This window comes from Aptenodytes forsteri, unplaced genomic scaffold, assembly GCF_000699145.1.
Source record: "Aptenodytes forsteri isolate BGI_AS27 unplaced genomic scaffold, ASM69914v1 Scaffold115, whole genome shotgun sequence".
Classification (NCBI taxonomy): Eukaryota; Metazoa; Chordata; class Aves; order Sphenisciformes; family Spheniscidae; genus Aptenodytes; species Aptenodytes forsteri.
The window spans coordinates 1446150-1460437 of NW_008795319.1; the positions used below are offsets into that span (position 1 = coordinate 1446150).

Genomic DNA, 14288 nt, shown 5'->3' on the forward strand with positions numbered 1-14288 from the left:
CCGAACCTTTTTCAAAGAGCAAACCTGACATCAAAAATCCGCCTAGGGAGCGTTTTCCACCAAAACCCTGCTCAGAGAGAGCACGCACAAACGGAAAGGCCTGCTGCCTGCCAGAGGAAAAAAGTTCTTGGGGTTGAATCACCCATCCATTAGTGGCTGTGAATAGTAACAGCAGCCTGTAATCATGAGTGCTATGCCCTGAAATGATCGCTTCACACTATTTTGCTTAGGGGCAAGAGTGTTTTTAATATTTTAATTTTTTTTATGTTAAACAACCAGGTTTAACATCACAATTCTTTTGATAGTGTGATTCTGTGCATTCATAGAAATGAAAATCTATACAGGAAAATTTTTTTGAGATATTTGTCTTCTAATAACCATGAGTTATAAACAAAGTCCCTCAGATGTCACCCACAAGACCTCCTGTTTTTCTAGGGATCTGATGGCTCTTTTTGACGCATGCAGCCAACAGCCCACGTCCCGCTTAGCTCACTACTCCACAATCAGTTCATCCACGCAGAAAATAAACATATTGATGCTTTTATCCCTGGACCCCAAAGACCAAGCCGGACTCCTTTCAGTGCTAACAACTGCTCTGAATCACAAGCAACAGCAGGAGTGATTGCTAACAGAAACGATCTGATGGCTCTTTTTGACGCATGCAGCCAACAGCCCACGTCCCGCTTAGCTCACTACTCCACAATCAGTTCATCCACGCAGAAAATAAACATATTGATGCTTTTATCCCTGGACCCCAAAGACCAAGCCGGACTCCTTTCAGTGCTAACAACTGCTCTGAATCACAAGCAACAGCAGGAGTGATTGCTAACAGAAACCTCAGGCTCCTTTCTTCACCCCTAGGAAGTTAAGATTTTACCAGTCACTTACAAACGTCCCACAGAGACTAGTTTAGAAGTGTACGTCTATTGGACTTCAGTCTTCCACCTGGCAGAACAAACAGATGCAGAGTAACCCATGGCTTTAATCGTCTTCCCTCCACAGGCACAGTTCGGCCATACAGCTAATTCACGCTGTAGATTCTGCTCAGTGAAGCACTGCAAATTATCCACACAAGCAAAAAAACATTTCCAGAGAGTAGATTTAGGTTAAGCATCATTCAAGGATTTGCATGCAAGACTTTCACCACAGTGAACCGTGGAGACATTAACACCACGATACATTGAAAAGATACGCTGAACGCATTTATTTATTTAGAGCACAGAGAAGACCCAACTTTTCATTCCCAAAACAATCATTCAGCAACAGTCGAAAATGAAAACTCTTCAAAAGTACCCAGGAATAGCACGTGGTGGTGATGTTTGTTTGGTTTTAATTAAAATATTTAGACATCTGTAACTGAAAGGAATGCCAACGACCTTCAGCTTAGTGGCAGAGAGAGGAAATAAGATCCTTCTAGTATATTCTTACCACTTAATTGTAGTTCACACAATTAAAAACATTAGTCCTAATCAACTTGATTATCTCCTTGTGTAGCTATATATTGAGCATTCAACGTCATGTAAGATCTCAGAGTTTTCTAAGCAGCTGGTCAAGGTACGCTGCACGTCCCCCTGCCTGGCAGACCTGAGTTCATAATCCTCAGCTGAAAAAAGTCATGAACAACAAACACTTTAGTCTGCTGCTACGAATCACAGCTCTGTTAAGACGTCAGTTGATACCAGTTGCTCAAAAGTAGAAAGGATCTGTTCACCTCTTTATAATGTCAGTTTAACAACCTTTGTTAAAAATGGTCTTTACTAAAGCTTGGGATGCACTCATTTAGACATTTCTTCCAGGTTTATGGACAACATCAGGACTTACCGATTAAATGTTCTCTACAGTTATGATGATTAAGGAGGTGACAGCTGAACGAATAACACTACGTATAGGTGTACTACTTTCTTTTTTCTGTTTTAAGATATTGTTCTTGCAGGCTACAGAAACACTCCTCAGGTAGTTTTTGTTACAGAAAATTATTCTTGCAGCCATAATCAATGAGGAAGAACAGTGACTCAGACAGGTTTAGGTCTACTAACGTGAAGGGAAAAAAAGTAACTTCTTGAGAACAAAATTCATGGCTGGCAATAAGCTCCAACTGACTAAGAAACTTTAATAAGAAACTGTAATTCAGAAAAGTAGCATTTTTCCAAACAGTTTAAATGTGATTAAAAGCTTTTTTAAAAGGTCTTTTTTTAACATTACCTAGAAATACTGGATAACTACAGTTGAAGAGTGGAAGTAAAATTTTTGAAACAGCACTAAATTCTAGTACGGAAAAAACCATTTCTGCAGTTTGCTACCTATTCAAAGATAAGATCACCTACTAACCAGCCTTTTCAGAAACTGGATCTGAACCGAGAGTGTTGGCTGGGACTACTGCAGAGATTAGAGTGGCATTCTTTGAGAACTGGGCTTCATGTGTTTTAAATTCTGCACCAAAGATAATTTAATAAATATTGAACCTATCGCGTAATAAAACAATATGTGGCAAGAACACTGCTTGCGAAAATATGAAAGGTCTGCTACCACTACAGCTATTGTTTTTTCAGACATAAAAACCATTTATCGAAAGCACTTTAGCAGAACCAGTCATACAGCTATATGGTATACAGAGATACGATTTTTCCCTCCCAGATCTGTATTTAAGCACCTTAAGTAAGTGTCACACTGGTGAACTGCTTTAAAATAGTTTTCAGTTACCTACAGGAAACAAGTGGCTCTTCTCTCCTCTGCAATCTAACGATATGCGCTGGGAGCTCACATCGCAGTTAAAAAGAGCAAATATCCCATCAAACCTGCTCGATAATCAATTTGGGTATGCCAGTTTGGAAGCTGTGCTTCAGGTTAGCTTTGGCCTTCAGTTTGGAAGCAATTAAGGCGGCTGAATATTCTACTATTTTTCTTTCTGATAAGGATAGCAAGGTTGGTTTGGTTTTCCCTCAGAAGTGAAGTCCAATTTACGTATGCTCCAAAACAATTTGGAGATCAAAAGAAAAACATTGCATCTAGAACTGGCATAAATATATTGTCATGAGACCTCCCGGGTGTAAGAGGGGAACTTCTACAGAAAGTTGGTCAAACACGTTTAGAAGAAAATCTCCTTAGATTTTTTTTATCTATATGCACTGATTTCATTTGGTGGGAACTTCAGAAGGGCAAAGGGAGGAGTTAATTTCATATGGCCTATGAAGGTCTTTAAAATTTTTATTTTGTAGGGATTTTTTTCTAGCTGATGCTTGAAGAGAAAATGAATGAAGTGGCATTCTTTAATCCAAAGTTGCAAAATCCTGAGGTTTCAAGGTAAGGCCTTACATATTTCATAAAAGTCACTTTAAGCCAAAATATAGAGGCTGTAGACAGAAAGTCCACAAAAATCAGCAATTAAATTAAAAAGAACATTCAAATGTAGTTTTCCACTGCATAAAACATTTGAAATTTTTACAAAACAAAATTCTAGTATTCTTTAAATCAATGTTAAAAAGGTGATAAATTTTTTTTTCCAAGGATCATTTCTAAACATACTGAGTAGAAATAGGCAGGGAGAGGAGTACTGCACTTCTTCCATACATGCTTGCACTCAACAGATTACTATAGGTGCACTACCAACATATTCCACTATTATACCTCTTATTACACACCCTACAACTGATTTGAAACATATATTCAAATAACACAATTTACTTTTCCTATTTGTATGTTGATTTACATATTTATACTTGTTATTCTTGATATGCTGTAAGAGTGATGAAATTCTGAGAAGTAAGACCTTAGGTGAACATCTAAATCCAAGTGAATTTCCCTCAACTGTCAAAAATTATATTTCTATTAATACTAGATCCTGAAAAGTGCAGTTTTACAATCATCCCTTAGGACATAATAAACTAAAGAGAAAAATGTGATCAGCTGTAGGCAAAACTTACCTTCAACAGTGCCTCCTGATTTAACAGAGAGACGGTCTAAGAAACCTCTAAACTCCTTCCTAAGTCCTAGTGTCAAGGATTCTCCCTTTTTGCATTCAAAATCACATAGCAGCAGCAACTATAACCATTCTTTACCTACAGCATGTTAAGAACTTTACCTATTTTTAATTATGCTCTAACACCAGAGATCAGAATAGAATTAATGTCATTCAGCAGGTTTCCTGGTATTTTGCTACAGCCAACCATTTCTCTGAAAACGGTAGTTGGCCAAACCACTGACACTCCAAAGACCTGAACACTGCATACCTGAATCACACATTTCTAACTCAGGTCTGCCTACTTAGATTGCCTCTATATTCTACCCAAAAGCACTACAGCAGCTGTCTGAACCAAGGACGCTCTGCAGCTTGGAGGATTAGATTCTTACCAAACGCAAAAATAAATCCTACTGTCATAGACTTTAATGGCCAAAAGGGCCAGTCGGATCATCTACTTTGAACAGTACGACACAGACCATTACATTTCATCCAGTAGTTAATGCATCAATTTGAGTAGTTCAGGTTGAGCAAAGACACTTCTTCTGGTCTAACTTGATTTTTACTGAAATTCACTTTATAAGTGCTGCCATTAAGCATGGCAGAGACTTTCTGTTTGCGTAACACCTCCCTTGACACAACTCTGATCCTGAGTAGAACATAATGTTCTTCTAAAAAATAAATATTAAGGTTATGCCATATCTGCTTCTGCTATACTAATGTCCTTTTCATTATCCCATGTTCATGAGCCATCTTAAGGTTTATGGTATGACAAAACATCTTCAACTTGGCTGAGAACTTTCATTTCAGCTAGAAACACAGCATCTTGTGACGCTTTCATTGTGGTTATCGTTTTAGTTATAAGAGATACTGAGAGTTCATACACCTTCCTGCTGTTTGCAGCCTCATCACCAAGTCCTGCTCTCCCTCGACAGATCTACGTCAATATCACCTTCCCATCTCCAGCTATTGATCTATTTTTCACCTACCCTAAACCCACTTCTGAAGTCTTCCAGTGCTTCCTCTGTTAACGAGTTAGTATTTAGGTATCTATTCCTATATATTTCCCAGCTACAATTCACTCTTGACATTATTCCAACGACTTTTATACCTGTTTTCCAATCAATTTACCTACATAAATGCTTCAGGTTCCTTGGGGGATTGAATTGCACCCGTTGATCATTACCTTTGTCCAACTCAAATGCCTTAGATCCTTCAGCATTTGAGGGATTTAAACAAACCTTAGCAAATAAGTGAGCTAAGGTGCAAAAGTATTTTTCTTTTTGGGAATTACATACCAAAGGTAGAAGTTTTGATGTTGAGATGAAGTACTTTTGGTAACGGTATTAAGAGTACAGATCAAAGTGGAAAGAAAGGTTTATAGCCTCAAAAGGATCTGTTAAAATCAGGGATCCGCTGACATGAACTAGGCTTCTGATTCAGACGGGCCAGTGAAGGATGATAACATTTTGTACCAACTGCTGGAGTAACAAACGTAGAAGGGAAAACAAAATGTGAAAGGCAGTGATTAGCAAGCACAGCAGCAAGGATGGGTTACTCTGCTAATGTGAATGTAGGGGACTTCATACAAGTTCTAAAAACCATCATCAGTAAAATCTGTTATGTAGTAGATAAGGAGGAATACACAGGATGGTGAATTGAGACTGTGAACAGCCGAGATTAGTTAAAAGATGCCAGTTATTCAGCAGACCTACAGCGTAGTAAAAAGAGGAAACAAAAAACACCCAGCACCCGTACAATGACCTAAAAGGACAATGTGATTCTTTTGTGGATTTTTAAGACACCTGAAATAGAGAGAGATTTTAGAATCTGCTATATACGCTTAAAAAAAAAAAAAAAAATCAATCTTAAGTATCATGATGTGAGATCTACCCAAAAGAACCACTCATATTGAGACCTTGACTACATCTGTCCAGCTGTAATTCATTAGATGTTTCTGATATGCACTTTGGAAAACAAGGAAAGCTTGTTTTGGGATATTGTATATCCCAATATATCGTATTGGGATAAGCTTGCCCAAAAGCTCTGGATTACGTCTGCCCTGCCCTAATGGTTTAGGTACATGTAGGGAAGAAACAAAAAGTGTAAATGAACTCTTTAAGCTTTACATCCTTGCAAAAAATCTGGGCTGGGAAGCCAGAAGATGATAGCAACCCAGGTTACATAAATGTCCTTGACAGGCCAACATGTCTAAGTAAAACTAAAAAATTCTTGCCCTAGGTGCACAGTTTTAAGTGTTCTCCTTCCTTAGTTACAGTAAAAAAAAAACCCAGGGAGGTAACCCTGTGTTTCTGGAATCCTTTTATTGTGTTTAGCATATTATCATATTTGTGGGGAAAACAGGTCTTTCAAATAGTAAAATCTTTGACATATTAAACTTCCACTTCACATTTCACAACCATGTGAAAATAACAGCACCACAGAGTGAGCACCTGCATCACGAAGACGTTGCCCTGTCTCATCCTCCGAATGTATTCTTGCTACCATGCGTCTTTCAATTACATGGGCTTGAGACTGATTCACCACCTGCAAGGGAATCTCTCAGCCATCCCCACTTACTCTGCTTTGGCTCGCGCTGCCGACTGGTCTGAGAGCGTGCAAACTGGAATCCTTTTGGAAGAAATTCACCCAAAAGGCACACTCCGCAATGCTCCTCTATCTGCTAATAACCGCTCCAGCCATACTGTAAGACTAAAACTAGTCCAAAGTAAAACTCCTAGAGCATTCCCAGAAGGAACGCCACGCACTCAGCATCACCTGTTCTGCTGCATGGACCCGCTCCTATCGTGCCATGGTACTGGCTGCTCTCGCCATTCTCCTTGCCACTTTTCAGCGGAGCACTTTGTAAGTCACACACAACTTGTGAGCTCCTCACCCTTCCTTCTGCAGAACGCCCAACCGTAAAGTTCTCTTCTTCATTAGATCTTGAAAGGCTTTGAAGTCAGAGACTGTTTTATTGTCTTTGATGCTAGCACTTCAAAAGATTACAAGCTATGGATTGGCGTCCCTTTTGAAACATCCTCCTCTAAATTTAACTGTGGTACATGTAAGATCAGATGTTGTAAACAACAGTCCTTCCTACATGAACACCATGGCTGTGCAGTGCTGTCTTTTGGCAACAGGCACAGGTGTGTGCATCCCCTCAGAAATGCAACCAAATATTAACTTAATATCTTGTTTACTGACCCCAAATACAGAAGTGTCTTGTCCAGAACAGTTTCAAACTTTAGATGCTTGTGTCTCCCATTTTTTTTCCAGTTGCAAAATATCACAAAAGTTTACTTTAAAGAGACACTTAGAAGGAGAGCTGATGTTTGCAAACAGATCCATCTGCAATGCTTTGCAGTAAAAATACATTTTCTTTTCAACTTGTAAAAGAGTAGGGTTTGGGATTTTGTTTTTTTTGTTGTTGTTGTTATTTCTGACTACTGCATAATCATAATCAGGGTCACTTGGTTTTCAGAATCCTTATCTTCTGACTAAATACAATTTTTTAATAGCACTACTACAATGCAGGAAATGTTTTCAAATGAATGTTTTACATATTCTTAGTGATTTTGCCTTTCCAATCTCAAACAGCTCCATAATCAAGGAAGAAGTGATTCTCATTGAAATTACAAGGCAGTAAGAGTTTAAAACTCTGGAAGACAAAAAATTCGTTGTTGTCCAACTGCTCAAAAGGAGGATTCTCATTTTTGATTTTTCTACACTATCAAATTCAAAATATTCTGCTTTCAAAGAAAAATCAAAATGGTCAAAATGTGTGAAATATGAAAATAAATTGCCATTTTCTTCAAATAGCAACAAAAGCATTAATTTCAATCCCTTGCTAGTTACTTGTAACTGTATGCCACAATTTGTATGCTTTTCTGTTATATATTTTATTATAGTCCACCTGACAGATAATAAAAGGAAAGAAAATAGAGTTCAAAGCAATTTGTAGTACTATTAATCAAGAGAGGTAAACTCACAATAATGAAGTAAACCAATGAATCGACAAAGGCTTTGTCACATGTTGTTATGTTTGTTGCATTTCAGGTTAGTATTTTTCATCCAGAGGATTTGTGCGGTTATATTCTCTTTCTTGTAACAGAGACTTAATTTTAAATTTTATGCTTGAATTTCTAAAAGTAACTTTATTCTGCCAGTGTAGGAATCCACTGCAGAATACATAAACAAGCAGCCATTCCCAACATGACAGCTTTCAAAGTACAACTAAAGCTCAGAAATGAAGCACTAGGGGCTTTATTCACACAGCAAGTGACAACGTCTACATGAGTAGGGTTAGGCCATAACAGAAATGTTTCTACTGAATCATAAATTACAATTTGTGGGCTTTGGCTGGGAAACACCACCTGCATTCAGTGCGTCGACCAACTCATTCTTCTCCCGGCTGTTTCACTTAGGAACACAAATCTCACTGCAGGTCTGAAACAGTTTCACTTCTATTAAAAGGACCCATGATGTCCATTAAGGCATCTCCAAATTAGAGGACAGCTACCACTTGCAAGGACACTTCAAAACCCTAAGACCAAGTTTCTTAACTATCTAATACAATCAATGGACTTCCACACACGAGGTGTGGTGCTGCCAGGAGCTTAACCAACAGGAGAAACCAAGCCCACAGGAGTTCATAACGCCTTCCTTCTTGGGCCCAGAACAACCACCACCCTGCAGGATCCAGGTGAGAGCCTTTGTTCAGGACGAATTTCTGAATATATGATATCCAAAGGAGTAAGGAGTTTGGTAGTTTACACAAAGCAGTCCCTAAATAAATTAAGGAATAATTAAAGGAAGAAAAAAGGAACGGTGAATCCTGGCAGATCCTCTTCTAACAACAAATGATATATTTTATTTTTAAAGACTGGTGTTGCACTAGCCCTGTGCAAGTTATGTACCCTTAAAGGTACACTCTACACATGAGAAGCCACTGATTTATGGTTAGTCCAAATATTAACAGTAATCAAATAGTCTTTAGTCCAGTTACAATATTAATAGCCTAAATCAGTCAATTATTGTAGAGAAAATAAAACTGGGAGAATACTCTAACAGCATGATATAAAATACCAGCTCTACTTCGAGCTTCCACCCACCGCACAGTGGCAGCTGCTCGACTGAATGCCGTTCGTGTGTTAGGTGACTTGAGCTTTGGGTGAATGGGTGGAATTTAGGTGACCCAAAGCTGCATTCAGATGGCTGTTTAGCTTAGCAGGACACAGGAGGCTCCAGCCACGCTCAGACATTGAGGAAACTTTAAAACTGAAAAGGAATATATGCTAATAAGTTTTTAGCTTCTTCAAGATGAGCCAGTTGGTAGAGCATCAGCTTTTTGGATTACCTTCTTATATACAGGTATCTGAACTCTGCATATGTTCTATTTCAAGCACCAAAACCAGCTCTCTAAATTTAGTGTCAAGGTACACAAATTAGGAAGCTGATTTCCCTCAGCTCCTCATGTAGGAAAGAGACAGACTCCTCCAGAGGGTAATTTTGATCATAAGAACTCCTACTTAATTACCATCCAAATACAGCTAAAAGAAAATACCACAAACTTTTGCTTTGCAATTTATTTATTAAGAAGAAACATATAAAAGTGACCACAAAATGGGATAAAAATACTTAAACATTTTGAAGAAAAACAAAAGAAGTCAGTCAGACAAAAATCACCTAGTATTTGGGAAGGAACTTTCATTTCCCATCCTTCAACATGCTGTGTAAAACAGTATCCTAAAGCAGCGAGAATAAGTACTGGATGCAATTATAGCTTCAGTATCTATCTTTCTTTTCTTCAGCCTATTCAAAGCACTAAACGCCTGTGTATTCCAGGTAGTGAAGTGCATATTCCTTAGTACAGGGACAAATTCAGCTAGAGAAGGGAAAGAATTAAGGAAGAAAAAAACCAAACCAAAAACAAAACAAAAAAAAAGCCAAATAACACAGCTGCTTAGTCTTCAGTGAAGTATGCCTCCAGTCCCTCCAGTTCTGCATCAGCTGTTGTATTTGAAGAGGTGGGAGTAGAATTTGAGTTCATGCTTTCCTGGCTATTACTTTTTTGTTGAGAGTTTCCTGAATTACTTAGTTCCTTCTTCAGTTCTCTACCACCACTTAATAGCCTTTGACTCTCTGTAAAATACTGATTAGGATGATTCAAAGAAAACCCAAGGTTATCAACCTGCACATAAAAGGAAAGGAACAGTGAGTTATTATACTGATTTCAAAAAGTCCTCTTTTTCACATTCAAGAACAAATTAATTAGCAATTTAATAAGTTCCGATTTTGTTGAAGAAAAAGGCATCAGTTTGCAAATACTATCCCTGTACATATTAGCAAGACACAGATTTCTTTCATCACAAAATTTCTTCCTTCATGTTAGAAATAAAACAACTGCTTTGGCATATTCAAACAGTATTTCACACTGTCTTTGCTGTAGTAAAGAAAAAAACCTCCCCAAAACATATAAAACAATATAACTAAAATGGCATACCTTTAGAGATGTAGAACACAATTGAACCTACACCTTAAAACAGCATTTCGCTACCCAAGAGAGGGACTGAGACAAGTCTAGAGTGCAAATGGCAGTAGAGAATACTACCAAAAGTTGTAACAACTGCACAATATAAATCTAGATCTTATGTATCAGTGTGAAACTGTGAATGGAAACAGCTAGCTTCACCTCTTTCCCTGTTTTCTCCAGCAGCCACAAATGCAATATTTACAAGGCAGCAGGCTAAGACAGAAGCCCAATAGATCAAGCTTGTCTCTGCTCCACTAGTGCCAACATCAGCATCCTGAAACTAGATGCACAACCAATACCAAAGAACATTTAGTCTTCTGTGGAGAAGAATACCGAAAACTGGCATAAGGTGCAGCATATTTTTATTGCTCCTTTCTACTTAGCAGGCGCATTCTTTCAGCTCTGTAATTATTTGATAAATGAACATTCAACTGGTGCTAATCAAATATTTCAAATCAACAAAGCTTTCAGTTTTAAAAGTAAGCTATTCTGACATACTCACCGCAAATCTCAGTTATAACCTTTGTATCTCTTTTTAGGGGCTCAGAAGTTGGAAATGCTTACTGTAAAAGGTGCTTCCACCTCATATTCAGGCAATCTGCGCCTTTTACCTGTCTGTCAGTTCATGCGAATACCAAGGACATTTTGAGAAAAATACTGCTCTTAAATAATGTTAGGAAACTTCCCAAACCTGGAATAGAATAAACCAAGGAAGACTAAGAGCCATATACTGGTAATTTTCTGCTCCCGCTATCTTCCCTTTTTCCCAGAGGGATGGGGCCAATTCAAGCGTAACAGGCAACTTTGCACACATGCAGCGTCTCATGAGGACATATACTATGGCTGATTTAATATGTCAAAAACCATCAGTTTAAATTTCAGCCACTTGTGAAAAATCATAAAGCAGAGAATCAATGTGCGGTTTAAATGGAACCCTGATTCAATGCCTTACCACTGCCTAGCTTAGCTCCACCAGAAAATGGCGACATGTATAACAAAATCTAATTCAGGCACAAAGATGACATTAGCAACTGTAGTAAGCGAACTTGCTTGAAAAATCTAAAAAATAAGTGATAGGCCTAGCACACCAATTTGGCACTCAAAATAAAAGGCGCAAAGCAAAAAAAAAAGAAACCTGAAGCCACCACTGAATTTCATTTCAGTCTTATCTGGATGAGTTTCATCCAGCCAGCTTTTATCCATGCACCAATTTCCATTATGTGGGAACTAAATTAATTCTTTACACCAAAAAGGCTTAAAAAGAAGCAATACAGTGAAAAGCTGGCTTTCCTAGAAGCAGCTCGTAATTAGTTCTATTTTTCTTAACCTTAAAATCTCTTTTTTCTTCAGACTGATTTAAGATTCACTTTGTAACTCTTAATTTTGTTCTAAACTCTTCTCTCCCCAACAAACTGGAATAAGCTGTAGAAGCAGCTCATTGTATGAATCGAGCACGTTTTCAGAGGCAATTGACAGTATCTGGCTAAAAGCTATTTACAGGTTGTTAGTTAAAATTGTAGTTTGACTCCATGTACCCTATTTTAATTACAAGAATTCTGCCCATTCTTTTTATCACCTTTTTTTGAGAGCCTGAAGAGAGAAAGGGGAAGTTTTGTTCATCGTCATCTTCATTTGTGATATAGGGACACATAAACAATTCTGTTCTGTGTAATTTTCAACAAACTTCTCTGAATAAAAATATTCTGCTCTGGCTGGAAATACACAAGAAATTTGACCACAAAAATGGAGGTGAAGCATACAGAAATTTCCTGTCTTTTTTATGTTAGACTGCTCATGTTACTTTATGTAAGTTTTACAATGCTTTTAGGTAATAGAGATCAAAGCATACCAATTTTAAAAGCTGCATCATTAACCTAGCTGTAAGTTACCCACTCTGGCTGGAAATACACAAGAAATTTGACCACAAAAATGGAGGTGAAGCATACAGAAATTTCCTGTCTTTTTTATGTTAGACTGCTCATGTTACTTTATGTAAGTTTTACAATGCTTTTAGGTAATAGAGATCAAAGCATACCAATTTTAAAAGCTGCATCATTAACCTAGCTGTAAGTTACCCAAAACATACTACCAGAAATAGAGAAACTAGATTTCTCTAACAGCTTTATCCATTCACACCTGTAAATCCACGTGGAATCCACTATGCCCAAAGAAAAATGTATTTTCTGTGCAGTCAAAAATTTAAGCCTGTAACATGTATTGATCTGAGTGAAAAGGCCTGTCACTTCTGACAGAACTGTTTATTCCATCTAGTAGATGATACAAACACAAGACTTTTTTTGGATTCAACACATTTTGCACATACTGGCCTTCATACAAACTCTGGTTTTGTATTTCTGCTACAGCAAATATTGTTCTGAAAAACCTGAAGCAATCATTTTGTAGCTATAGTATCTTTGGATTTTAACCAAGAACTTTTAAAATGACAGGTGATAATGCTACAGCTGATAGTACAGAAAAAATATGTGGAGCAATCATGGTGCTACAGTAAATGATATCAATTAACCACATCAGAGATTCTTCTGTACCAGAAAGTTTGCTATGTGTCAGATTTCATTTACTTCTTAAAAATACACAAGGATTGTAAAATATCAGTACGCAAGAATAAAATGTTTAGAGATAAATATTAATCTATAAATAACCAGCCGCTACAGCTGTAAGTGCAACAAGTAACTAATACAGCAATATTCATGCAAACAACATTAACATCATTAGTTCCTTTGGAATATAATTTACTAACACAGGCATTAGCCAGTTAGGCTTTCTTATTTATTCATAATGCTCAGGCTCTTAAAACAGTAGATTTATACAGTGGATTTATACACAATCAGATTTCAAAGCACTAATTATTTCTACAGGCAAGCTGTCACAAGAACATTTATTTAACTTACTAGTAGTTCATAGCTGATATCACTAATCTCTTTGACTTGACTGCATACACGTAGCCAAGATCTCCAAACTGTTGGTCTGGAAATATTTTTCTCTATTTTGAGTTGTCATCCAATTCTATCAACTAAAATAAAATAAAATCTTGATGCTATTGTGACCATGAAAGTCATTCCTCAGTGCTGTGACTATTTACTTTGGGTTATGGTTACACTGCTTACATTTTCAGGGTATGTCATTTCCACTTTACGTAAGTTGCCTTGTGTCCTCACTTGAGTACAAAATAAAAACTTATCTAAGAGGGATAATCAACATGAAATAGCTTATTATGAACTCAAGTACAAATATTAGAACTTCAAACAGTTATGATGCTTTCCATAGGGCTTAAAATCCAAATTTGACCAGCAAGAAAGATACTTAAGTATTTTGGTGGTGTTTGATTAAATGCTTACTCTAGTTACCACATAAACATAGTTTATTCTTGATTCTTATTAAAATATGATAATGTTTGAAAATATCTACCCTACAGGCCATTCAGTCATACTTCTATCAAGTCAAAAGACCTTCTTTTCTTCACATATATAGGACAACTCATCTTGATCAAATTATGGTTTTATTATTTAGAAAATAACTTTCCCAAAAAGGAGTATGCCCTGATATCCCAGAACTTGAAAAATATGGTAAAACCATTCATGCACTATAGGTTGCGCTTTCCTTTCCCACACTTATTGAAAGACTTAACAAATTGCATACACGTACATTTCCTTAACACGTTTGGTTTTGCCTGAAGACAATGTGCTGGACCACACAAATGATGGTTACTTTTGTTCTGTGGTTGTGAGATAGTGAAACAAAAGTTCAGGAGAGATGTAGCATTAAAGTTAATAAGCCCAG

General features: G+C 37.3%; 1 protein-coding gene across 1 annotated transcript in view; it reads right to left on the minus strand.

Annotated features, from left to right (window-relative positions):
* Window positions 1–9555: 9555 nt before the first annotated feature.
* PRIM2 (primase (DNA) subunit 2) overlaps window positions 9556–14288 on the minus strand; it is a 147646-nt gene continuing 142913 nt past the window's right edge. Inside the window, exon 15 of the mRNA XM_009279737.2 lies at window positions 9556–10148. Coding sequence (XP_009278012.1) covers window positions 9921–10148 — 228 coding nt within the window. The 3' untranslated portion in view covers window positions 9556–9920. The remainder of the gene's footprint in view (window positions 10149–14288) is intronic.